General features: G+C 49.4%; 1 protein-coding gene across 1 annotated transcript in view; it reads left to right on the top strand.

Annotated features, from left to right (window-relative positions):
* Positions 1–25,358, top strand: part of HCN4 (hyperpolarization activated cyclic nucleotide gated potassium channel 4) — a gene marked incomplete at its 5' end in the record, with an annotated part of 50,688 nt that overhangs the window by 23,540 nt on the left and 1,790 nt on the right. The window contains 6 exons of the mRNA XM_084240551.1: positions 722–1,145; positions 7,737–7,898; positions 9,997–10,215; positions 23,797–23,943; positions 24,046–24,286; positions 24,626–24,790. Coding sequence (XP_084096677.1) covers positions 722–1,145; positions 7,737–7,898; positions 9,997–10,215; positions 23,797–23,943; positions 24,046–24,286; positions 24,626–24,790 — 1,358 coding nt within the window. The remainder of the gene's footprint in view (positions 1–721; positions 1,146–7,736; positions 7,899–9,996; positions 10,216–23,796; positions 23,944–24,045; positions 24,287–24,625; positions 24,791–25,358) is intronic.

The following is a 25,358-nucleotide window of genomic DNA, read 5'->3' as shown; positions in this document are numbered from 1 at the left end:
CACTGCCCTTCCCCAACTCTATTAGTCTGCAAACCTCTGGGGGTGGCGGGAGCTTGCCAGACATTTTCTTATTATTGGGGATAGATTAAAGGGAGAAAGCTGCCCCCCCCAATAGGCTGAGTGGGAGAGGGCTTCAACTCTCACTGCATAAAGGGGAAACTGAGGGCCAGAGTTGGGAGGGCACCCTCCTGATGTCACAATACTTCAGTGACAGAGCTGGGCTAAAAGTGGAGCTTCTCACCTGCTGTTTCTCTGGAGCTTCCCTGCTCTCTGCTCACAATCTGTGACATGTCTACCTGCCAGCCTGTCTCAGGCCACATCTGATCCTTAGGGAGGTTAGGGCAGGCTGGGGTGGGTGGGGGTGGGGTAGAGTAAACTGCTTCTGCCAGTGACACAGCCTTTCACTTCTCTGTATGTCATCATTTGGTTTTCTGTGAAGCTCTACTCTCGTGGGGCATGGGAGTGGGAGTAGGAGACTTGTGATTAGGGAGGTTGTGGAGGGCAGGGAGAGCTTATCCTTTGTGAAGGAAAGCCTCTTTCAGTGTGTGTTCCCTCACACCTGCCAGTCTCTACATCTGCCCTGGTACCTGAGTGCCTGTTTACTGCAATGTCTCAGAACTCCCCAGACTTCTCCCTCCCACCTTGCCTTCTCTCCTAGCATTCTCTTTTAGTCTGTAATTTATTCTCTCCTCTGACAATTGACCCCTGTGTCCCTGGGCAGATTTTACTGGGACCTGACCATGCTGCTGCTGATGGTGGGAAACCTGATCATCATCCCTGTGGGCATCACCTTCTTCAAGGATGAGAACACCACTCCCTGGATAGTCTTCAATGTAGTGTCAGACACATTCTTCCTCATCGACTTGGTCCTCAACTTCCGCACAGGGATTGTGGTGGAAGACAACACAGAGATCATCCTGGACCCACAGCGGATTAAGATGAAGTACCTCAAAAGCTGGTTTGTGGTGGATTTCATCTCCTCCATCCCCGTGGACTACATCTTCCTCATTGTGGAGACACGCATCGACTCAGAGGTTTACAAGACAGCCCGGGCCCTGCGCATCGTTCGCTTCACCAAGATCCTCAGCCTCCTGCGCCTCTTGCGTCTTTCCCGCCTCATTCGATATATTCACCAGTGGGAGGAGGTGAGTGGTCAGACCCAAGCCTCTTGGGGGAGAGGTATCTTCCTCCCAGGGTGAGTGAGAGTAATCTCAGAAACTTGGATAAGGGCTGTTTAACAAAGAATAGTAATTTCTTGATTCTTATGTGCTAGATACTGCACAAAGCACTTCACATGCAGTCCATTTATGTCTATGACACCCACCCAGGATATCGCATAAGCACATTTCAGGTATTTTTACCGGAGGATACCAAGAGAAAGATTAAGTGATTTACACAAGGGCACACAATAGTAGTAGGTGAACCTGGAACGTGAACTTAAGCCAATGACCCTAGAGCCTGCACTGACATTGTAGGGATTGCAAACTCATAATCCTGGAGGGGCCAGAGAGGACTGTGAATGCTGAAAAGAGCAGTGGAAGGCAGTGTGGTGGAGCAGGAAAAACATATCTTCCATCTGTATTAGGAAGCGACTACTCAGCTCTAGCCTGGGAATGGGCCCAGGATTGTGAAATATACAGCCTTATCGTAAGAAGCAGAAATTTGGATTTTTGTACAAATTTTGTTGGCAATCATGTTAGGGTTGTTTTGGAAAAGATCCTGAGATGAGGATTTGCATAAGAGTAACAAGGTTGGAGGGGGGAGCATCTCCAGGAAAATCTGTTATGAGGTTGGGAAAGAGATGGGGAAAGCAAGGGAGTATGACATCAAGCCAAGTCCCAGGGAGGGTGACGCTGAGGACCGTGTATCTCATACTTCAGAGTTGTCCCAATCAGGGCAAAGGAGTTATAATTTTATATCTCGTTACCTGTCAGTCACTGACTCAGGGCACTTCAGCTCAGGTGCCAGCAGGCAGAGGGTTCCCAGAGGGCAGTCTGGGGCAGCCTCTGACAAAGAGCAGCAGGTGGCAGGTGCTGGCCATAGGGAGTGCAAGCACCAGGGAGCCTGGAGTTGGGTGTGCAGAAATGGTAAAGGGATCCTCGGGGCTCTGGGGAGAGCGCTTGCTACAGAAACGACATAGACAATTGCAAAAGAACTGGGCGCCCTAACACTGTTCGGAAAAAAGTAAACTCATCCCTGGGCTTAATGCCGTCTCTGAGGGAGGAGGAGAGGACGGCCATGGGCTGGGGTTTGAAACAAGCTGGTGACCTTGCCAAGCATGCAGTCCACATCCATCTGCCACCACCCAGCTACACCTTTTGGCCACAGTGGCAGGCATGCCAGCCTGGAGGTACATTGGGAAAGGAGAGCACATGCTCTGCCAGAGTGGGCTGTGGTCTGGGGGGAGTGGCTGCACCTTCTGTAGAGGTGCATTTCCCACTGGGACTCTTTGCTGCACTGCTGGTCTCCTGGTCTCCCAGACCTCTATGTGAGTGGGTGAAGTCCCCATGCTCAGGATTCGAAGCTCCTCCACCCTGGATTCCTGCCAGCAGCAGCAGCAGCAGCCTGGATCCTAGCATGCGGCACCCATGGCTGATGGTTGAAGCACTGGCAGATTGAGGTCAGAGGTGTCTTGAGCACCTGTGCCGCAGAAGTGCCTACACCTGCCTGGCAGAATCACTCCATGGCAGAAATTCTCCTTGGCTTGGAAAATGTGCTTTATTCCTGCTGACAGGGAAGGAGCAATGACTTGCCCAAGGTCACGCAGTAGACAGACTGCTGGCAGAGCTAGAACACAACCCAGTTAGTGCTCTGAGCTCCTCCCAGCAATGTGGCAGCCCTGCCTGGAGTAGTGGAATGCTTGGGGCTTTGGAGAGTGAGAATGACACATGTGAGCCCAGTTAATATCTTAGCCCCTCTGTACAGTAGTGGGTCCTCACCTGTCTGAACCTCAGTCTCTGAATCTGCAAAATGGATATAGGTGATACCTTCCTCACTGGGTCATTGTGAGACTGAAATGAGGTGATGTTTGTAAATCCCTTAGTATGAACCCTGGTGCAGAGAATCTTTTCATAAATGCCCCTCCCCCAGCCCAATTGTCTTCATAACCTTCATACTTCCACAGCGTGTCTGCTTTCCTCAAATGCTTTTACCCATTCTCTCATTGGTTCCTTGGACCTACATGGCAAAATAAATAGGGTAGGGCTTATTATCCCCATTTGTCAGGGGAGGAAACTGAGGCTCTGAAGGGTTACCTGCCCTCGTGGTAAACTTTTTGACCTGGGCCTCCTAACTCCTGGCTCCAGGCACTCACACTTTCTCAGAGAGCCTAAAGAACTTTGATTCTACTCTAATTCCCTGTGTGAGGGCTGAGTTCAGATGAGACTGGAAAAGCACGCAAGGACCTGCTGGCAGGTTGGAAAAGCATGCAAGGGCCTGGTGGCAGGTTGGGGTGAGCAGTTCCCTGTGACAGGCTGACTCTGAGGCACCATGGGGCATCTAGCTGCAGAGAGCTGTTGGCATGTGGGTCTGAGCTCAGGGCTGAGCGGGGATGGTGTCTACAGGGACAGTGGTGATGGTTGGGGCCACGCAGAAGAGGAAGAGCGTGTCTTCGTCTCTGTCCCAAGTGGATATGCAGGAGCATTTTTGGCTCCTCAATCCCCCAGAAACCCCCAACCTTCTGTTTGTCTTGGACCCATGACCCATGTCATTTAAAGCAGAGATGGGCCACTCTTCCCTTCTCTGGTATGGTTTGTGTCTCCAGCCCTGGCCCCCTAGGGGACCAGTCCTACCTCCCCCCAACCTTAGGCCTGGGCCCTGACAGCCAGTGTTTGGTGGGACTTGGCAGTGTGGCCAGTGCTGGGCAGGTGGGCCCTGGGGCAGGGCTAAGAGCTTCTCCTTCCGGGCCCACACCATACATCTGGGAAAGGGGTCCTATCCCCTCCAGCCCTCTGGTGTGACTGCCCTCAGAGCTGTCTACAAGTGAAAAAGCAAGCTCCTGTGGTCTTTCCCTGGGGACAGACAGAGGCCCCGGGAGGCTTCAGGTCAGAGAGCTGAACTGAACGTTGCCACCCCATCATGTGGGCAGGAGGGAGATCCCGGGAGGCCAGACAGATTGCTGCCCCTCCCCCCTGCTCTTATCTCATCTAGCAGCTGGGGAGGAAATTGCTCTGAGCTGGTTTCTGCTGGGCACTCCGCCCAGCCAAAGACTCCACTGGACCCCTGGGATTGGATTTGGGGTGTCCAGCTGGCCTCAGGAGCTCTGTCTTCAAATACTTAATGGACTATCCCTGCCCTGGGGCTCCTCCTAACCTCACCTCAGCCTAGAGCAGCAGTAGGGAGGCTACTGTGAGGCCCAGATTCAAGGACAGATAAGGAGGGAAGTATTTAATAGAGAAAACCTGCCCTATCTCCAACTTACTGCGTGAGTCTTTCTTTCTTCAGGGCCTCAGTTTTCCCCCACTGTCAGACTTGTTCCCTGGGCTTCTGTCCCAGCCCCAGCCTCCCTCAAGAGGACACTGTCATGGCCCTGGTTGAGGGCTGCAGAGTCGACCTTACATGGAGAGGACATGCTTGCCCAAAGTCCCCTGGTGACCTAGAGATGCTAAGTTCCTCTCCCCAGCTCCGCCCAGCCTTTCTAGTTCAGTTCCACAGCCTTGGGTGGCAGGTCTCAGGGGTCAGGGTCATGGAGGGTCTCTGCAGGTGTAGACCATCGTCTCGGAGGACACTAGCCTCTGCCTTCATCCTGGGTGATCTAGGTCAGCAACTTCCCTCCCAAGCCTCTCCCAGCCAAGCCTCTTCCCTCCCTCTGAGGTGCGAGCTTGTTATAGGCACGGAGGCTATTGTTAGAAACCTTGGTCGCCCCCCTTCGGATGTTCCCCTGCAGGGCCCAGCACCCCAGCGACCCATCCCACAAGCCTCTTTTTTCCCTCAGCAGCCTGCTGGAGGAGCAGCAGGAGGAAAGCTAGAGATGGGTGCGTAGGCCAGGTGACCCACAGCCCCTCTCGGTCTCCTTCCCCTGTGGGCCTTGGTTTTTCCACCCCTCTCAGAATCAGGATTTGGCATCAGTGGGAAGGGGGGCCAACACAGGAGTGATTCTGTGGGGCAGAGGTTGGCCCTCTTGCCAGGCCTCAGGTAGGGACCCAGCGCAACCTTCAGTCCAGCCCCCTCCAGAATGTGCCCAGGGTCCACATGCACACCCCACTTTCTCAGGCTTTGTTTGGCTTGCTGTCCTCATGGCCGCTCATTTCTGAGACACAGGTAGTAGTTTATTCTTCCCAGAGGAGAAAATGAGGCCCCAGAAGGCCCTTTACCCAGGCCCCAACTCCAGTTTCTGATCTTTCCCCAAGACTGAGAAATCAACTCTTTGTTTTAGGGCTGAGGAAGAGAGGGAAGGAAAGAAAGCAGTGAGCACTTGAGTACCCAAGACAGCCCTGGGAGCTGGCAGTTATTAGACAATGTACAGAAAACTAAGGAAACTAAGGCTCAGAGGGAAGAATCCCCTGCCCTAGGTAGAAGGTATGTCACTTTATGGTCAAGAAACTTCCCGAGGGGTGAGAAGCCAGCTTGCCCGAGCACCATGCAGGGGGCACTAGGCTACCTTGCCAGCAAGGCTTGGGCAGGGGTTGGGGGCCTAGAAATGAAGGTACTCAATCCCCCACAGTCAGAACCACATCATAAAGGGGGGTTTTGATGAGGTATAAAGAGGCAGACAAATATTTGCGCAGCGTAGCTGACTTGCAGTGGCTGGTGGCCCAGCCCACAGCAGGGCATGGTGTTTAGCAACCTCTCCCAGCAACGTCCAGCCTCACTCTCAGCAACCACTGGTGCCAAAGAGCGTTGGGGGAAGGGAAGTACCCTCACTAGCTGGGGTACCTTCCTAGTGTGGATGGATGTGCCCCAGCCACCTTTTCCCTGGGAAGCACAGATTTGGAACTCTTGGTGCCTGTGTCTTGGCAGTACCTGAGCACCACCCACAGCACCCTTCACCGCTGCCCTCCCTGCTCCAACAGGTGTTCCCAGCACCTGCCTCTTCAGCTCAGTGCCAGCTATACCAGCACCACACACTCTGAGGATACCTGAGTCTTCATATTTCTGCCTTTCACACCCAGAGTGATTTGTAGCAAGGAGCAGTGGCTGTAGGACAGGGAAGTCTGGGGCACTTTCTAGAAGTGGCCTGAGTCTTCCTTTAGCTTCATGTCCACTCATTTAGTCAGGCATACATGCATTTTAGTCAGGCAATCAACAAGTGTGTCGGAATGCCCGTGCATGCTAAGCACTGAGGAGTAGAGTGACAACAAAGACCCCTGCTTCATGAAGCAGTAGGAAAGTAAGTGAGTGCCATTTTAGATAGTGCTGAGTCCATGAAGGAAATAAATGGGGGTCTTGGTGGGGGAGGGGAGCACACTAGCTGCTTCACTCAGAGGGGTCAGGAGTCTCTCCGTGGAAGTGGCATTTGAGTCGGGACAGGCTGATGAGTGGGCGCCGGGGAAGGACACAGGCTGCTGGAGTAGCAAGCCCAATACCAAGGCGCCTGGGTAAACACCGACTGGCTGGGAGCGTTCAAAGCCTTCAAGAAGGCCAGGGTGGCCAGAGGTGGTGGCTGGGGACGAGTAGGGAGAGGAGGGGTGAGCAGAACACTGAGGGCCGCAGTCATGGGTTGTGCTCTCAGGGTGATGGAAAGTCATGGAAGCTTTCGGGTGAGGGGGTGTCATGGTCTGACTTTCCTCTTTAAGGGACATTTGCATGTACTTATTTCCAAATGGATTGGATGGGCAGGGAGCTCTGTCTGGTAGGGACATGATGAGGATTCTGTCAAGGTAAGTGAGACAATATTGTATTTAACAATTTGTCACCTTGATTTACAACTCTAAGTATCCAGACCTGTGGCATTCTATTTGTCCTCCTGTCTTGCCTGCCTCCTTTTATCCCCAACTAAGTAAAGGAGAGCATTACTGCTAATACAAATTAATCATAGAGATTAATTATTATTAACAATATCCCAAAATTTGTAATGGTTTGCAGCGAGCACTATTACTGACTATACCCAGGACTAGCATTTTAGATGTATAACTTCATCTTTTTGACAACCCACTCAGGCAAGAATTTTTGTCACCATTTTCCAGATGAGGAAATACGACCAGAGAAGTTCACAGACTTTCTGCAGGTCACACAGCTAGAAACCATGTAGGAACTGGGTCTGGAAGCGTGGTCTTCATGACCTTCGAGCCTGTGGTTTTGTGCTGCTCCGAGGCAAAGCCCTCTGTCCCTGAGTAGGTGCTAAGCGTCTACAGACAGATTTAGAGAAACACAGTGCCCCTGGTGTGACTGCAGACACCACCCACCCCTTGCTCCCCCCTGTCCCCCACCGCCATAGCCTCAGTCTGGCTGACTCTCCTCCCTGTTGTTGCCCTCACACCTGGCAAGCTGACCAAGTGGTTTCTCTGCCCTTTGGGACTACACAGAGCTCCAGATGCCCTTCATCCTGGAAGGCTGGACTTTTCATGGGAGCCCCCCCACTCCATCCACACAGATCCCAGCAGGCATCCCTCTGGGGCCCTACAATCTGTGGTCTGCTTTTCCCAGGGCCTGGCCTGATGCCTTCCTACCTGAGCCACAGCCTGGCCCTGCACTGCTGGGCCTTCTGCCCAAGCGTGTGCAGAGCCACAAGCAGCTGCAGGCGCTGGCTGGGAGGGGGCACCCAGCTATCTGTGCCAACCTTTTCACCTCTGCTGCAGATCTTCCACATGACCTACGACCTGGCCAGTGCTGTGGTGCGCATCGTGAACCTCATCGGCATGATGCTGCTGCTGTGCCACTGGGATGGCTGCCTGCAGTTCCTGGTGCCCATGCTGCAGGACTTCCCGGACGACTGCTGGGTGTCCATCAACGACATGGTGGTGAGCACCAGGATCGCCTCACTTGTGCAGGGAGGGGGCCCTTAGGCACGGCCAGACAGAAAGAGTAGACAGCTTGAAACTCCCCAGTCCCAGCAAGTGGGACCCTGAGATGCCACCCCTGGGGCTCAGGGCTCCTGCTCTATCCAGGGCAGGTCTGTCACAGTCAGAGGAGGTGCTGCTGCCTCCACCTTCTTACAGCCCCCAGTGCCACAGGAAGCCTCCCTATTTGGCCTTAGTTTCACGCAGGGGACTCAAACCTGGAATCCTCAGATTAGAGCAGGCATGGCAAAGTAGGGCTGACAGTTCTGCCCTCCCACTTCTCTCCCTCAAGGCCAGCCAACCCTCACAAGGGACTGCAGATGCTATAGGCACTGCGAGCAGCACAGGTAGCCAGCCAGGTCACACTTGGCTACTTGGGTCACTTTCTGTTCCATCGCAGTGCCCAGCTGTTCCCCTACCTCCCATCTCCTCCCTCCCCCACACCCTTCACCAACCAACCCCCTCACAGGCACATCCTAGTTGCAGGGATGGCAGGGATGGCAGGCAAGATGGAACCTAAGCTCCCTCCTGGCCCCTTCAACCCTGCAGGTGCAGAGAGAATTTGGAATCACAAGCCATAGAGCTGAGCTCCCCAGCTGCATTCTGGACAGGGTGGGATCTAGGAGACTTGCTCTGCGTCGGGAACCCCTGCCTACCTAGTTCTCCCTCCTAGTCAATTTGGTTCAGTCTGAAGGCTAAATCCCAGGACCCCAAGGGAGGAAAAAAGGCTTTGAAAGAGGTGAAGGAGACCCTGAGGCATCTTTCAGCATCAAACAGGCCTTTACCAAACAACCTTTTGATGAGCTAAGTGTAAATGAATCGGCCATATGGATTGAATTTCCGGGTCCCCAGAGGCTCAGCAGTGAGGCTAGAAGCCCTGACTTGAGGCAGCTGAGACTCCCCAGGCCCCCCAGGTGGGGAGCCCTCCCCTGGAGATCATTCCCTCGAATCTCCCGCCCTGTTCCGGACTAAACCACAGGACTAGTTCTGTCTGTGGCTACAGGACATCCTGTCTGTTCAGGATGGTCTGAGTGACCTTTGAACATGGCCTTCCTCCAGGTGCCGAGAACAGCCTGGTGGCCCAGGAAGTGCTTAGGGCCCCTGTGGGTCAGGCATTAGTGTGGTTTCCACATTGCTAATGCACTCCCCATATGAGCAGAGAAGCACTGGGGAAGTGGCCAGCACTAGGGTTCATCTGCGCTCCTGCATTTGGGATGGGTGTGTGAGGTTGAGGGTGGCTGGCTGACAGGTGCACTGAATTCTAGAGCTGGCCCTTGCGAGCCCAGTGAGGGGGCTCCACACTGAGCCTTTCTTGAGACACCTACTGGCTTTGGAGACAAAAATAGCCAGAAGCCTGGCTCCCTCTCTCCATCCTCCTGCCCCCAAGCTTTGTGTGTCCCAGACATTCCATCTCTGGGGAAAGGATAACTAGTGTCCTCAGCCCTGGACAAATGCAAACAGGGATAATGAGGTGAGTTAGCTCCAATGCCTTAACTTTTGCTCGCCCAGAATGAGGACAGTGTGTTTGGCTTGTCTGCCAGAGCTTGTCCCCCCAGGGGGAAGCATATCTGGTTTTATAATTGAGGTCAGTGGGGAAATGGGCTTCACTTGGCAGTAGCTTGGGGGAGGAGGGAGGGAGAGCTATTCCAGAAAGCAAAGGACAGCAGGGTGGCCTCAGCCTGGGATCTTTGCTCCTGAGGAAGCTCCCAGGCTGTTGCCTGGGAGCTGAGAGGTCAGATCAGGGCTAGGTTGCCTCCCATCCATTTGCTGGGGCTTCCTATCTGATTCCTGTCCCCCATTGCAGGAGAAAGTCTCAAATGGGGGATTTACTCTGTCACCACGGGTGGCCAGTGTGACCCTCCCTGCCCTCTACCCAAGGTTTTCAGTCAACAGCAAAGTTGGGAACCCTGGATTCAACCACTGGGAAGGAATTAGGTTGAGGGGTGGGAAGTGGCAGGTGACACGAGTGTTAGTGAGAAGAGCCTACCCTCTCATCGTCCTGAACCCCATTCACACACACCCCTTGGATCTGTCTGTCAACCTGTACATCTGCCCACAGAACAATTCCTGGGGAAAGCAGTATTCCTATGCCCTCTTCAAGGCCATGAGCCACATGCTATGCATCGGGTATGGACGGCAGGCACCCGTGGGCATGTCGGATGTCTGGCTCACCATGCTCAGCATGATCGTGGGCGCCACTTGCTACGCCATGTTCATCGGCCATGCCACTGCCCTCATCCAGTCTCTGGACTCCTCCCGGCGCCAGTACCAGGAAAAGGTAGGGTGGAGAACTGTGATCCACAGGGCTATCTCGCTCTGGAGAACCTTCCCATGGGACCTTACCACAGGGAACACAGCCAGTGGGAACCTGTCCGGCCCTGTGATTGGGATCCGGCTGTGAGAGACAAAGGAAGGGGGGTGCCCTCTAAGGTGTGAACTACTTCACCTCCCTGGCCTTTACTCTATGAATGTCTTTTTATCAGTACCCACCTTGCCCCCTGCTGGTGTGACTCTCTCCTGACAGGGGACTTACTTCTCTTCCCTGCGCACAGTCCTTTCCAGCCTCCTGCCTCCCCCAGTCTACAAGGCTTCCTATGAGCACTGAAACTGAATCAGTCTCGTCCTTCTTAAGAACCTCAAGTCCCTCCATCATTGGGCTTTAGCTATACTTTTTTTTTTTCTGTTGTATTTCTCCTTTCCATCAACAATTTCCTCAAACAAACAATCAAAAGAAAGCCCCAGGCAGCAGCCTTTCTGCCTGCTTGTTTCTATGCTAGTGTCCTTTATTTTTCTCCCCCTTTTTTGTAATAAACCTGCCCTAAAAGGAAAAAAAAAAAACCCACATTATTTATGATTGCCAAATCCACTTCCTTATCTCAGCTGACTAAGTTCAAGTTCACCAAGGCCCTCTGCCCAGCTAAGGCCTCTCAGGCCCTGGTCTAGCTCGTCTCTCAGCACCCATGACAGTTGTCACCGCCATCTGGGCTTTGCCTTGGTACCGTTACTGCACACAGGGTTGTTCTGTTCCTTCTCAGGCCAGCCCTCCCCGCTCCCCTTGGCTGGCTTGTCTTCTCAGAATTCACAGCTGGGTCCCTGGTGGCTTAGACCCGCTCTCTGTTTCTCTGCTCTTCTGCTTAACTAGTTGTTACTGTTCTAGCCCCAGCCCTGCTCTCTATCCATCTCTCGGTGGTGGGGCCCAAATGACATAATCAGCCCCCACCTTCTTTCCTTGGCTATGGACTAAATGAAACCTCCCTGAACACCCCAACCTCATCATGTCCAAAATGAGAACACTCTCCCAAGCTCTGAGCTCCTGCCCAGCTTGTTAGTGGACACAGTAACACAGGCGCCCGGCCAGACATCGGGAGCCATGCCTGGCGTCTCTCGGTCATTAATGCCTCCCTCAGAACATCAACTCTTTCCCTTCATCCAGGCGCCTCTGCCTGGGCCCACAGCAGCTTCCTCACCAGGCCATGACTCGGGCCTGGAGTCAGGCTGCCTGGGTCCCCAGCCCAGCACTTCCATCCACGGGCTCAGTGAGGGGGCGCATCTTGTGTCATGTCCGTGTGCTCCGCTGGCCCATCTGTATGGTGGGGACAGTGTGAGGACTTATATCATGCGGGGTGTGAGGAGTGGGCCATACCTGTCAAACCCTTAGAACTGTGTTGGCACAGAGCAAGCTACTCACTGAGCAGGCTCCACCCTGCCACGCTCTACTCCACTCTCCACAGTTAGGGTTGGCATTTACAAAACATAAATCTAAGACCATTCTTCTACTTGGAGCCTTTGCATTGCTCCTGGGTGTGGATTAACTCCTAAGTGTGCTCTCTCAACCTGATGGTTAAGGGTGTGACCCAGCCCCTGCCCTTCTCATGTACAGGGCATGCCTGGTGCCTCACTGCTTTCTCGCTGCCTTGCCAGACCTCCCACCTCTCCCCTCCTGCCTCACGGCCTTGGCATAGAATCCAGCCTGGAACACTCTTCTCTTCTTTCCCCCTGGCCACCTCTGCATGCCTCAGCCTAAACTCCTCTTTGGTGAAGCCTTCTGGGGTCAGTCAACCTCCTACCTACCGTGTGACCCCGAGGTCCTCTCACTCTCCTTCACCACACCTCACACTCCTGTAATTATGGAATGAATCCTCGGGTCCTGATTGTTTCAGGTCCGTCTTCCCTCTACAGGGCATGGCTCTGTGAGGACAGGACGCTGTCTTGTCCTTTCCGTGTGTTCCCAGTGTCTGGCACACAGTAGGGCTCAGTATATATTAACTGGCTGCCTGCCTGCCCCAGGTGCTGTCCACTGGTGGGGTAGCTGAGAGATGTTGGCCCATGTCCCATGACACTAAGATCCAGAGCCAGGGCAGGCCGAGAAGGTCAGGTAGGGGAGGCAGAGGAGGGAGACCATGGAAGAGAACTCTAGGCCAGCCTTCATGATGAGCATGAGCTAAGGTGTGCAGAAAGGTGGTAAAGAAACCAGCCTGGCTAGAACAAAGGCTTCTGGGCTAGGAGGGAGGGGGCTGCAGTGGGGAGGGAGAGAAAGAGCAGCTTAGAAAGACCAATGTCGGGCTTCAGCATCCAGCCTGTGACCAGGTTAGCATTCCATGTATGAGCAGGGCTGGGCTCAGTGTGTGGGCAGGGTCAGATCTCAGTGTGTGGCCAGGGTCAGATCTCAGTGTGTGGGCAGGGGCAGGGCCAGGGCTCAATGAGTGAGGAGGGCCAGGAGTCAGTGTTGAGCAGGGTGGGCGCTCTGAGACACAGTCAGGGGTTTGTTTAGAAAAAGCATAGGGTTTATTCTAGGGCAGAGTCAAGCTGCTTGTGGCTCCTCATTTGAGACTTGTCTTTATTTTAATCTTTATCTAATATCACTGAGTCTTACTTCACCCATAAATCTCTCTTAAATGTGTTACCTCCCCTCTGCCCTGCTATTACATGTCACTTGAACAACAACCTCTGCCCTGTCACCGGACCCTGCTTCCCTACCCCTGTCGATTCTGCACGCATGAGGAATTCTCTAAATTCCTTCTTCTGGCTGTCCCTGCACAGTGGCTGCCAGCCAGGAAGTCACTGTTTGCTGGGTCCAGGCATAACTAAGCCAGACAGAGACCAGGTGGGCTGGAAGAACTTTAGGAAAATTCACTCCCAGCCTTAGGAAAATTCACTCCCAGCCTTAGTTGCCCATTGGCATCTCTCTGAGCCCTGTGTCTCCATCTCTTGAGGGTGCTAATATATGAAAATCTGTTTGCTTATTTCTGATTATTCCCGCGGTATATGAGTTATGGGAAAATCTCTGTTACTGCCTAACCTGTCCCTCGCCATGCTCCTAAGGTGCCCCATTCTCCCCCCCCCCCCCACCCAATCCAGAGATGGCTGGAGCAATGCCTGCACTTCACTCTTCGGGGGAGGGGAGCAGGAACAGTTTTTATTAGAGCCTGGGCACTTAAGTTCACAAATATCCTGTTCCCAACTTCTGCTTAAGGTCCCAGCTCTACCCAGTGCCTCCCCTGTGCTGGGATTTCTCTCTCCCCCTCCCTCCCTGCCCTCTGCTTCTCTTTCCCTCCCCGCTTCCTTTCCTTCCCTTTCCATTTTCATTTTTTATTCCCCACCCTCTTAACCTCTTAATTGTCAGTGTCTACTAGTTTACAATCATTTGGCTTTGTCAATTCACTTGCTTTGTTTGTTTATATTACTCACATATGTGAAATCTTCCAACATTTGCCTTTAACTTTCTGACTTACTTTGCTTCACATTAATCCCTTCAAGTCCTTACAATTTGCTGTAAATGATATTTCATCTTTCCTTGTGGCTGAGTAGTAGCAATCTACACACATACACCAGGACCTAATTTAATAAAGAAAGGAGCCTCTTTAACAAATAGTCTTGGGAAAATTGAATACCACATCTTCTTTTCCAGTCCTTTATCAGTGAGTACTTAGGTGCCCGTGGCCTACCTACTGTAAGTAAGGCTGCAATGAACACTTTGGAGCATGTAATTTTTTGAGTTGTCTATTTCATGCTCTTTGGATAGATACCAGTGGCATTGCTGGATCATATAGTGTTTCCATTTTTTTTAGCTTTTTTTTTTTTTTTTTTGTGGGACCCTCGCCGGCGGCCCGGGAATGAACCTGCACTGCAGAGGCTGCGGGCAGCCTCGCAGCCCAGTGCTCAACCGCTGCGCCACCAGGGGAGGCCCAACATTTTTTAGCTTTTTAAGTAAGTCCAGAACACGTTCCAAAATGGCTGCACCAATTTTATATTCCTACCAACAATATTTTGGGGTTGCTCTTTCTCCATATCCTCTCCAACACTTGATGTTGGGAGTCTTTTTGATATGTGACATTTTCACAGGTGTGAGATAATCTCTCATTGTGGTTTTGACTGGTATTTCCCTCATTAAAAGTGTTGATGAAAAATTTTTTCATATACTTGTTGACATATGTATCCTCTTTGGATAATTGTCTGATGACATCTGCTGCTCATTTTTAATCGGGTTGCATGTTTCTTTGTTGTTCAGTTGGATGAGTTCTTTGTATACTTTGGATATTGGTTGTGTGATGTGTAAATATCTTCCCCCACACAGTGGGATTTCTTTTTAATCTGCTAAAATGTTCTTTCAAAATATAAAAAGCTTATTAATTTGAAGTTGTCACAATAGCTCATTTTTGTTTTTATTTCCCTTACCATATTTGTTGAATGCCCAGGGACACCTCTATAATTGATGTCATGAAACATATTGCTAATGCTCTCTTCTATGAATTTTATTGCTATAGATCTTATATGTATGTCTTTAATCCATTTTGAATATATTTTGTATGTGAAATTAAAGAGTGGTCCAAATTCATTCTTTTACATGTGGTTGTCCACATTTCCCAATATCATTTGTTAAAGAGACTTTATTAAATTAGGTATTGATGTATGTGTAGATTTATTTCTATGCTTTCAATTCTGTCCCATTGCTCCATGTGTCTATTTTTATTCTAATACCATTTTTTTGTTGTTGCTTTGTAATACAATTTAAAAATCAGGTAACATGCCTCTTTTTTTTTCCCCTCTCAGAGTTGCTTCAGCTATTCAGGATCTTTTATGGTTCCATTTAAGTTTTAGTACTTTTCATTCTATTGAAGAATATCATTGGAATTTTTATGGGGCCTTGCCCCATTATAGGTCAATTAAATCAATATATTGTTTTTAGTAAAATAGTCATTTTCACTATATTAATTCTCCCCATCCATAAACATGGAATATCTGTCTTTTTCTATATCTTTTAGTAGTGTCCATAGTTGTCAATCTATAAATACTTCACCTCCTTATTTAAGCTAATTTTTAGGTATTTATGTGATTGTAAATAGAATTTTTTCTTCTCATTCATTATATGTAAAAATGAAACAGACTTCTTTTGTGCGTTAATTTTGCAACCTCCCATTTACTGTAGTTGTTTATTGTTCCTAGTAGGTTTTCAGTGGAATCTTTAAGTATGTATGTATGTAGGTAGGTATATATGTATATATGTATACATACATAATATTGTCTGTAAATAATGATAGTTTTACTTCTTTTCTACTCTGGATTCCTTTCCTCTGGTTGTCTGTTCTAGCTAAAATCTGGTTGTCTGACTGTTCTAGCTAAATTAAATGGAAGTGGTAGCAGTGGGCATCTTTGCCTTGTTCCTGATCTTAGAGGAAAAACTCTCTGTTGTTCACCATTAAGTATTACACTGACTGTAGTTTTGTGATACGTGTTTAGGTACATATGTTTAGATACATTCTTTCTGTTCCCATCATGTTTAGAGTTTTTGCCATAAATGGGTGCTATATCTTGTCAAATGCTTTATTCTCTTCAATTGATATCATAGGTTTTTGTTCTTTCTTTTGTTCATACAGTGTATTACATTAATTAATTTGCATATGTTAAACCATCTTTAAATTCCTGGAATAAATCCACTTGATTATGACATATGATTCTTATAGGGTATTGTTGAATTCCATTTACTAGTTTGTTGAGCATTTTCACGTCAATATTCATCAAAGCCATTAGTCTGTAGTTTTTGTTTTTGTTATGTCTTTGGTTTTGGTAATTAGGGTAATGTTGGCAACTTATACTGTGTTATGGAGTAGTAGTCCCTCTTGAATAATTTTCAAGTAATTTGAGTAAAATAGGTATAAGTTCTTTAAAGGTTTGATAAAAAAAATTAAAAGATTTATTTAAGATTTATTTATACAAGAACCAGTGTACAGGCCATTTGCGGGGGAGGGTGAGAGGATTCACCAGAGACAGAGTGGGGAACAGAACAGGCAGACTGACTGAAATACACTGCTGAGGGGAGCAGCAGGTGAGGCAGGAGAGGTCTGCTTCGCCATGTGGGATTCTCCTCAGCGGCCGGAATCAAACCCTCACTGCAGAGGCTGTGGACAGCTTTACAGTGTGTCTCTCAACAACCTGTGCCACCAGAGAGGCCCTTAAGAATATTTATTGGGTCTCCCTGGTGGCACAGGCAGTTGAGCGCTGCGCTGTGAAGCTGTCCGCAGCTTCTGCAGTGCCGGTTCAATCCCCGCTGGCCTGGAGCAACCCGCATGGCGAGCGGACCTCACCTGTCTCCCCCGCTGCTCCCCTCAGCAGTGTATTTCAGTCAGTCTGCCTGTTCTGTTCCCCACTCTGTCTCTGGTGAATCCTCTCACCCTCCCATGCATCTGACCTGTATCCCGGCTCTTGTATAAATAAAATAAATCTTTAAAAAAAAAAAAAGACTTATTTATGTATGCAAGCTGGGGTACAGGCCAGAGGTGCAGGGACGGTGAGAGGATTCCCCAGAGCGGGGAGCAGAGCAGGCAGAAGGACCGAGGTACACTGCTGAGGGGAGCAGCGGGCGGCAGGAGAGGTCTGCGCGCCATGTGGGACCCTCCTCTGGTGGCCAGGGAGCAGCCGGAGATCGAACCGGCGCTGCAGAGGCTTCGGGCAGCTTCGCAAGCCAGTGCTCAACCGCTGCGCCACCGGGGAGGCCCCGATTTTATCTTCTTAAAGAACCAACTTTATTTTCATTGATCTCTTACATGGTCTTTTCTATTTTATTTCTGCTCTAGTTTTTTATTATTTGCTTTTACTAACTTTTGATTTTGTTTGTATTTTTTAAAGTTGCTTTAGTTGCAATGTTAACTTGTTTATTTAGGATTTTTCTTGTTTCTTAATGTAGGCTTCTATTGCAATTATCTTCCTTCTTAAAACTGCTTCACACACATTCTAAAAGCTTGTGTCCTTATTTTCATTAGTGTTCAGGTATTTTAATTTCTACATTAATTTCCTTTGTAGCCCAGTGGTTATTGAGCAGCATGTTGTTTAATCTCCATGTGTTTGAAATTTTTTCCCCAGGTGTTTTTTTTTAATTGTTGATTTCTAGCAATATGGTATTATGATTAGCAAGAATGCTTGGTATGGTTTCAGCCTTCAAGAGTTTATTGACAGTTGTCTTATGTCTCAACATATGGTCTATTCTGAAGAATATTCCATGTGCATTTGAGAAAAATGTATAAATTGAGATTTGGGATAGAATGTTCTGTAGATATTAAGCCTATCTGATCTAGCTCATCATTTAAGGCTATTGTTTCTGTATTTATCCTCTACCTTATTGATCTGTCCATAGTTATAAGCAGGGTGTTAAAATCTTTATTACTGTTCTGTTGTTGATTTCTCTCTTTAATTCTATTAATTATTGCATTATCTATCTTTGTGCTAATCATTTGGTGCCTATGTATTTATAAATGTTATTTTTATTGTATTAGGCCCTTAATCATTATATAATGTCCATATCTGTCTCTTACTACCTTTAATTGGAAATCTATTATCTGATATAAGTTGAGCAGTTATTGCTTTTTTTTAACTATCATTTGCTTATAGGATTATCTTTCAGCCTTTTACTTTAAGGCTGTGCTTAGCTTTTGTAGTAAGATGAGTTACCTGTAAACAACAAAGAATTGATTTTGTTTTGTGATACATTTGGCCATTCTATACTTTTTCATTGATGAATTGAAGCCATCTACTCTTAAGGTGATTATTGAAAGTATGTACTTACTGCCATTTTGTTGGATTTGTTTCATTTTCAGTTTGTCTTTTGACACCTTCCTTTTATTGTTTTGTTGTTCATTTTCATTGTCTTATGTGTTACACCTATAGATTTAGGCTTGCAAATTATACTGAGACTTCTGTGTGATGGTCTATACTTGTGACCTATTGCATAGTGTAGAGGCAGGAAGGGGCACTGAGCAGGTTTTCTGATCCAGCAGACCGGGTAAAGGAGGACTCAGAGTCCTCAGTGGCTTTTGCAGGTCTTTCATTTAGATTTACCAGGCATATGGCAGGCAGGGGTGCTGGGGGGCCAGGAGGCTGGCAGTCCTCCCAGCCCCCAGCAAATCCTCACTCTATCTGGGCTCTCTGGCGTTCTCTCTGCTTCTGTTATTCTCTCGGCTTCCCATTTATTCTTGGTTATGCGGGCGTCCCCGCAATGCTGCCCTTATAAACTCAGTCTCTCAGCCCAGGTGTACCCACTCAGATGCCCGCCATCAGGCATGCATTCAGGACCACAGGGTTCCCTCATCTGTCCTAATGGCGGGAGGGGAGAAAAGTCTGATACTTCTTCCCTACCCTACAGTCCACCCCCTCAGGGTTTTCTGCCAGACAGTCTACACAAGTCACATACGATTCTCTTGGCAATAGAACACTGCAGCCATGACCCACAAAAACAAATAATATACATCACAATAGAACAACAAAATACGTAAAATACAACAGAACACAAATAATTCCAGGCAGGGCACCAACCTAGTGGCAAAAGACAATTATTGGCACCAGCAGATGAGCCACCACATCTGCTGCCGAAGGCACTGCTCATACGAGGGAGGGGAGCCACTCACGGCATCTACTATAACATGCCAGGAGCCGTCAGGCTTCCTGGCCTCTGGCTGTAGTCTCGGCTACAAGCCATACACCGCATCCACCCCCAGGATGCACTCACTCTGGGATTGGCGATTCTATTCTGCTGTTGAGGGAAATCGCCAACCCTCAGGGTTTCTGTCTGCGGTTGCTCCAACACTCAGCTTTCATAGCCACCAATGCGACACGCAGACCCCTGCACTCAGGCCAACCCACTGCACAAGCACATGGGTCGGGGATCCAACTCTACATGCGGCCTCTCTTGGGTCCCCTCTTCGGCTTGGGCTCCACCCCAAGCCACGTTCCCCACCCATCCCCCAAGGACGGGTTCCTCAGCTCCTCACCCTCACTCGAGAACGAGCAGGACATCACCCAGAGGTGATTTGATGAGACTCACTGGCCTTCCTCAGCTTACTTAGTGCTTAAAAGCCACTCAGGGCTTCCCAAACTTAGCATCAGTACCAGCTTTTGCCTTCTCAGTTGACTTTCCTCTGTCTGGCTGCTGGGCACACACAGGCTGCTTTTGGCCATCAAGGCATTCTGGGCACCCCCAGATTCCCATCTCCTGGGGTGTATAAGCAATAGCATCCTCCCCCAGGGTCCCAAAAACTTAACTTACCAAAGTTCCTCCCTCTTCTGGCGGGATTGTCAGTCCAAGTCCATCAGTCCATTAGGCCTCTTCCTTGGGTCAGCACTGGCGAGCTCTGAATCGTGGTCCTCTTTCTTTCCCCATCGATTCTGCTGCCTCGGCGGTCTTGGGCTGGTCCTCTCAGGCATCTCCTCCATGCGAGGTCTCGTCCCGCAGCTCCCGGACCGTGTCCATCTCCTGTGCCGCCATGATACCTCCAGCGTCGTCACAGGCAAACAGTCTGTTACTCCTCAGTCCCTCCAGGTCTTTGGAGGGCTCCATACCCGTCTGCATGGATCATCCTGCCGACTTACACCAATTGTAGAGGCAGGAAGGGGCACTGAGCAGGTTTTCTGATCCAGCAGACCGGGTAAAGGAGGAGTCAGAGTCCTCAGTGGCTTTTTCAGGCTTTTATTGGGATTTACCAGGCATGTGGCAGGCAGGGGTGCTGGGGGGCCGGGAGGCTGGCAGTGCTCTCAGCCCCCAGCAAATCCTCACTCTATCTGGGCTCTCTGGGGTTCTCTCTGCTTCTCTCGGCTTCTGCTCATTCTTGGCTTCTGCGGGCGTCCCTGCGACGCCGCCCTTATAAACTCAGTCTCCCAGCCCAGGTGTACCCACTTCAGGTGTGCGCCATCAGGCATGCATTCAGGACCACAGGGTTCCCTCATCTGTCCTAATGGCGGGAGGGCAGAAAAGCCTGATACTTTTTCCTTACCCTACACATAGTTTGTTCTCAAACTTGTTCCAATGGTCCATATTTTTACTCTCCTCCTCCATGTTGTATAATTTTGGTGTCTATAACTTTTAGATGAATTGTGTTATTATAATAGTCCCTTTAGTATTTATTTCAAGACCAGCATTGTGGTGATGTATTCTCTTAAATTTTGTTTTTCTCCCTCCTTGAGTCTGCTGGTAGGAAATCTTTTTTTCTTTTGAGGAATTTAAATATCCCTACCATTCCCTTATTGCTTGTGCTGTTTCCACCAAAAAGTCCACGGTCTGTCTAATAGGTGCCCCCTTATATGATTGTGACTCTTCTTTTTTTTTGGGGGGGGGGTGCTTTTAGTGTCCTTTCCTTGTCACTTATTTTTAGTGATTTTATTAGAATATATCTTGGGATGTGTATGTTTGAATTTAGTTTGTTTCAGACTCCTTGGGCCTCTTGGATCAGGATATCTGATTTATTTCCCAGAATAGAGAGATTCTTAGCTTTAAATAATTTTTCTATGCCCCCCCCATACACACACACACACACACACACACACACACAAATCTCCTTCTAGGAACACCATGGCATGAATATTGTTTCTTTTTAAATTATCCTGAGGAACTGTTGTACTATTTTTGTTCTTTTTTTCTCTCTGCTGGTCTATTTGTGTGTTTTCCACCACTCTACATTTAAGCTTGCCGAGTCTATTAGCTACTTGTGTTTGTCTGCTCTTGAAGCCCTCTGTTGTGTTTTTAGTTCATTTACGGTATTTTGTAAATCCATTAATTCTCTTTGAAATGTTCTCATGTTTTTTCTATTCATGTTGTATTCCTGCTTTTGTTCATCCATTCTTTTTCTTATTTCAACAAACATTGTTATTACCTTAAAACCCTCATCAGGCCAGTTATGCAGTTCTGCTGAATTTGAACTTATGTGGTTTTTTTTTTTTGTTTTTTTTTTTTTGTTCCATCACTGTGATTTGTTCCTCTGTTTCTTCATCTTTAGTTTTTATGGCTTGAGATAAAAAGCTCTCTTTTTGTTTTGGTGGATTGATCTTGTATTACATTTACACGCTGCAGGATATAATTGTAGGTTGTTTACCCAGGATCCTTTTGTATCTATTGCTTCACAGAAGCCTCTGCACGCCTCTGCACCTGTTCAGATGGTCAGAGCCCAGGTACCGGCAGGGGGTAGGAGATAGGAGCTGAGATACCTCCAGGGTTTCTGGAGTTTGCTGCCAGTGAGGACCAAGAGTTCAAACCGCCTGAGAAGTCATGGATGCACAAGTTGGCTTGGGGAATCTTCAGTGACTCCCTCTCTGAGGCCAGTTTCTCAGTTAAAGCATCCTGAATAATTTTGGGCTAGTTTCAACCTCTCAACTAGGGCTGAACTGTGTGTGCATGTTCTGAGATCAATAGGTTTTTTGATTGTTTTTTGTCAGGGGTGTGGGCCAGAGCAGAATGATCTGAGAGATGTTTTTTCACACTGCGGACAAGCTACTGTCCTGCTTCTGATTACAGGCAAATGAGGGGTATGCGTTTCTCGAGGTTTGCATGTACCTTCCATGAAAAACTGCCTTCCCTGCAGGCCCTTCTCAATCCTCTCAATAGCCATAGCACCAGGAGGGGGCTCTCTTTGGGACAGAGTCATGGCTGGGGTTAGTTCTCTTGTCTTTCAAGTATAGAGCCTAGCCCAGGAGTGCTCGCTCTCCCAGGTGATTTGCCAGGACCCAGGTGCTTTGCACACTGGTTGTCAGCAGTATGCATAGTTCGTGGTTGCTTCCCAGATTCATCTGGTAGAGCTGAAGCAGCTGTTTTGCATTGCATAGTTTTCAATGTAGAAAGGTGCCTCTTCTGTAGGAGGAACAAATGTGCCAGCAGCCTTCCCTCTGGGTTTGGGTTCAAGCCAATAATCACCACACCAGCAGTTACCAATACTGTCCACTGCCCTCAGATTCTCCTGTTTAGGGGTACAGGGTGTTTCACCTCCCAGCTCTGGTTGCTGGGTTGCTATCAGGAAGGACAGCATTGACCTTTCAAGTGTTGATCTACTATTGCAGTATTCTATCGCCGGTGTCTGCTTCCTCCCACTCCTGTAGTTCTACAGAAGGAGACCCTCTGTCTTGCACACCAACTGTGCACACCCTCTCCAGTGCAGTCCCTGGGTTCTAAAGTCCCTGATGTGGGCATGAGCCATTCAGTCAACAGTAAGAGAAGCTCCATATCACAGCAACCCTTCCTTCTCTGGGTTGTGCTGCCTTATAAGACTCCAAACACAATTAAATTTCAGTTTTTCCTACCCTCTCTGTCATGAAGTCCCTCTTTATGCATACCTGGTCATCAGGTCATTCTCCTGGGACCGCCATTATCTGTATTTGTGTATAATTTGGTTGTAAATATGTGGAAGAGGTGAGACTGAGACCGGCATCTTCACTCTTCAACCATCCTACTGGACTCTTGTGCTCTTCAACAAAATACCCAGTTGCAACAGGGCCATATTTGAATACATGCCATTAGATAGGCAGGCATTCTGGCTTAGCCTCCAGTCCCTCTAACACACTGCAGCCTAATCCTGCTGCCTAGGCCAGTGTGTCACCACTATTAAGAAATAGCTCCTCCCACAATGGGTGAGGCTCTTTGGTCTGCAGCATAATTTCCATAGATAGGGGAGAAAAGACTGACATTCAGAGGAAACTTGATCAACCTCCTCCTGGCGTTTTGGCCTCCTTTAACCGCTAGCAGGCACAATGAGGAGCCCCCACAGGATCCCCAAACCTGCACACTCTAAATGGGTTCTGCCATCTGCCGAATACAGACAAAGCACACACTTAGTGTGAAAGAACTTTAATAGGATAGTGTGCACAGAGAGAAGAGAAGAGAAAGGATATAGTTTCCCAATGAAACACCAGGTACCCATCCCCTCATGGGTACATGTCCAGCCAACCAGGTTGGCCCAGAGCAGGGCTGCTGAGGCCTATAAGCTGGCCACAAGTCTAAGTCACCTTCTGCTGAGGAACCATAGGAAAAGAGAAGGGGTCAGATACGTTTGGAATGGAAGTTCTCTCACCCATGTCTCTTCCAAGTGTCTCTACATCTCTGTCTTCCATGTATCTCTGCCAAGTCCCTCAAGTTCCTGGTGCATGCCCAGAGCTGAGAAACAAGCAGGCCTTCTTCACACATCTCTCTGTTCCAGTTGTCTCTTCCAAGTCTCCTTCTTGCTGCTTAGCTTCACACTTCATTAGGTGGGGCAGGGAACATGGAACCTCCCTTTTTCATGGAAATTATACCCTGGGATGTAACTGGGCTTTGGACAGTCCCCATTGTCCCCAGCCACCTCCATGATATTCAACACGGAGAGGACTCAATACTCTGATGGAACCCCTCCTTCACCCCAAGCAACTAGGAGTCAGGGTCATTGCTTGGGGTGCAGAGTAACCAAACCCATAACAACAATCTCAGTCTCAAGGAGCCACAGTCGACCAAAAAGATCCACAAAGTTGACTGTGAGCGTGCTCCTCCCAGCAGGACTGAGGCCGGGTGGGGACAGGTCGGGCAGTGGAGTGACTGGCTGGCTTGGAGGTGACAGCCCCCTTCTCTCCTGGGCCTCAGTACAAGCAGGTGGAGCAGTACATGTCCTTCCACAAGCTCCCACCAGACACCCGGCAGCGCATCCATGACTACTATGAGCACCGCTACCAGGGCAAAATGTTTGACGAGGAGAGCATCCTGGGAGAGCTCAGTGAGCCACTGCGTGAGGTGAGCTCTGTGCACCAGGCAGGGAGGGGAGCCAGACTTCCCTGGCTGGTGGCTCCCCTCACTTCCTTCTCTGTTTTCCAATCCCCACTATCTGGGGAGCAGGAAATCATCAACTTTAACTGCCGGAAGCTGGTGGCCTCTATGCCACTGTTTGCCAATGCGGATCCAAACTTTGTGACATCCATGCTGACCAAGCTGCGCTTCGAAGTCTTCCAGCCTGGGGACTACATCATCCGGGAGGGCACCATTGGCAAGAAGATGTATTTCATCCAGCATGGCGTGGTCAGTGTGCTCACTAAGGGCAACAAGGAGACCAAGCTGGCAGATGGCTCCTATTTTGGAGGTGAGGTGGTCATAGAGAGGGGAGGACAGGGGAACATAGGTTGGAGAGACAGGGGGGGCTGACAAGCATTTCTGCCCTTCATGGTCATTCCTGGAGGTGTCCGTGAGCCAGTAAAGGGATATGGTCCCCTAGATGGGAAGGACAGGTTGGCACCCATTTGGCAATAGGGAGATGATGAGGTGGTACCGATTGTAGTTACAGCCCAGGAGTGGGGCCTGGTGAATCTGTCAAGCTTCTGTACCAGGCAGTGGAAACCAGGTCAGGGTGGGGGCAGCAGGCCCTGTGGAGTTTGCAGGGAGCCCCCTACACGCATGCGCACACTCCTGATGTCCTCCGCAGAGATTTGCCTGCTGACCAGGGGTCGGCGAACTGCCAGTGTGAGAGCTGATACCTACTGCCGCCTCTACTCGCTGAGCGTGGACAACTTCAATGAGGTGCTGGAGGAGTATCCCATGATGAGGCGAGCCTTCGAGACCGTGGCGCTGGACCGCCTGGACCGCATCGGTGAGGGGTTAGGCTGGCTAGGGGTGGGCTGGAGGGCAGCTTCCCTGCGGCCCCCTCCCGGGGCTCCCCCTTCTCTGGCCTGAACCCTTGCTTTTTTTTTTAAGATTTATTTATCTCTGTATACAAGAACTGGGGTACAGGCCAGAGGTGTGGGGGGCTGTGAAAGGATTCACCAGAGACAGAGTGGGGGACAGAACTGGAAAATTGACTGACATCCACTGCTGAGGGTGTTATGGGGCAACCCTGATATAAAACCTGTTGCCTGGCTGTGGGTCCTCACCCGCGTGCTTAAGAGGGACTTATTAATACTCCACTACAGGCATACACAAAAGGTTAATAAAAGGTTTATTTACAAGGGAAAAGGAAAGAAGGAAAATGTACAACTCAGGGAGAAGATAGGGAAATAAAGTCTTTAATGCGTCCTACCCGATCCGCTGACCTGGAAATCCAAAGGCACTCTCAGAGCTGGCCTGAGAGCCAAAATGGGGGAACCCCCTCCAAAGCCCACGTGTCTGGCTTTATACCACACCTGGCTGCTTAACCCCAGCCACCTTACCTTTGGTGGGGA

The sequence above is a fragment of the Talpa europaea genome (assembly GCF_964194135.1).
Source record: "Talpa europaea genome assembly, chromosome: 8".
NCBI lineage: Eukaryota > Metazoa > Chordata > Mammalia > Eulipotyphla > Talpidae > Talpa > Talpa europaea.
The sequence above is the reverse complement of the archived record's forward strand: the minus strand, read 5'-3'. Positions and strand labels throughout refer to the sequence as shown.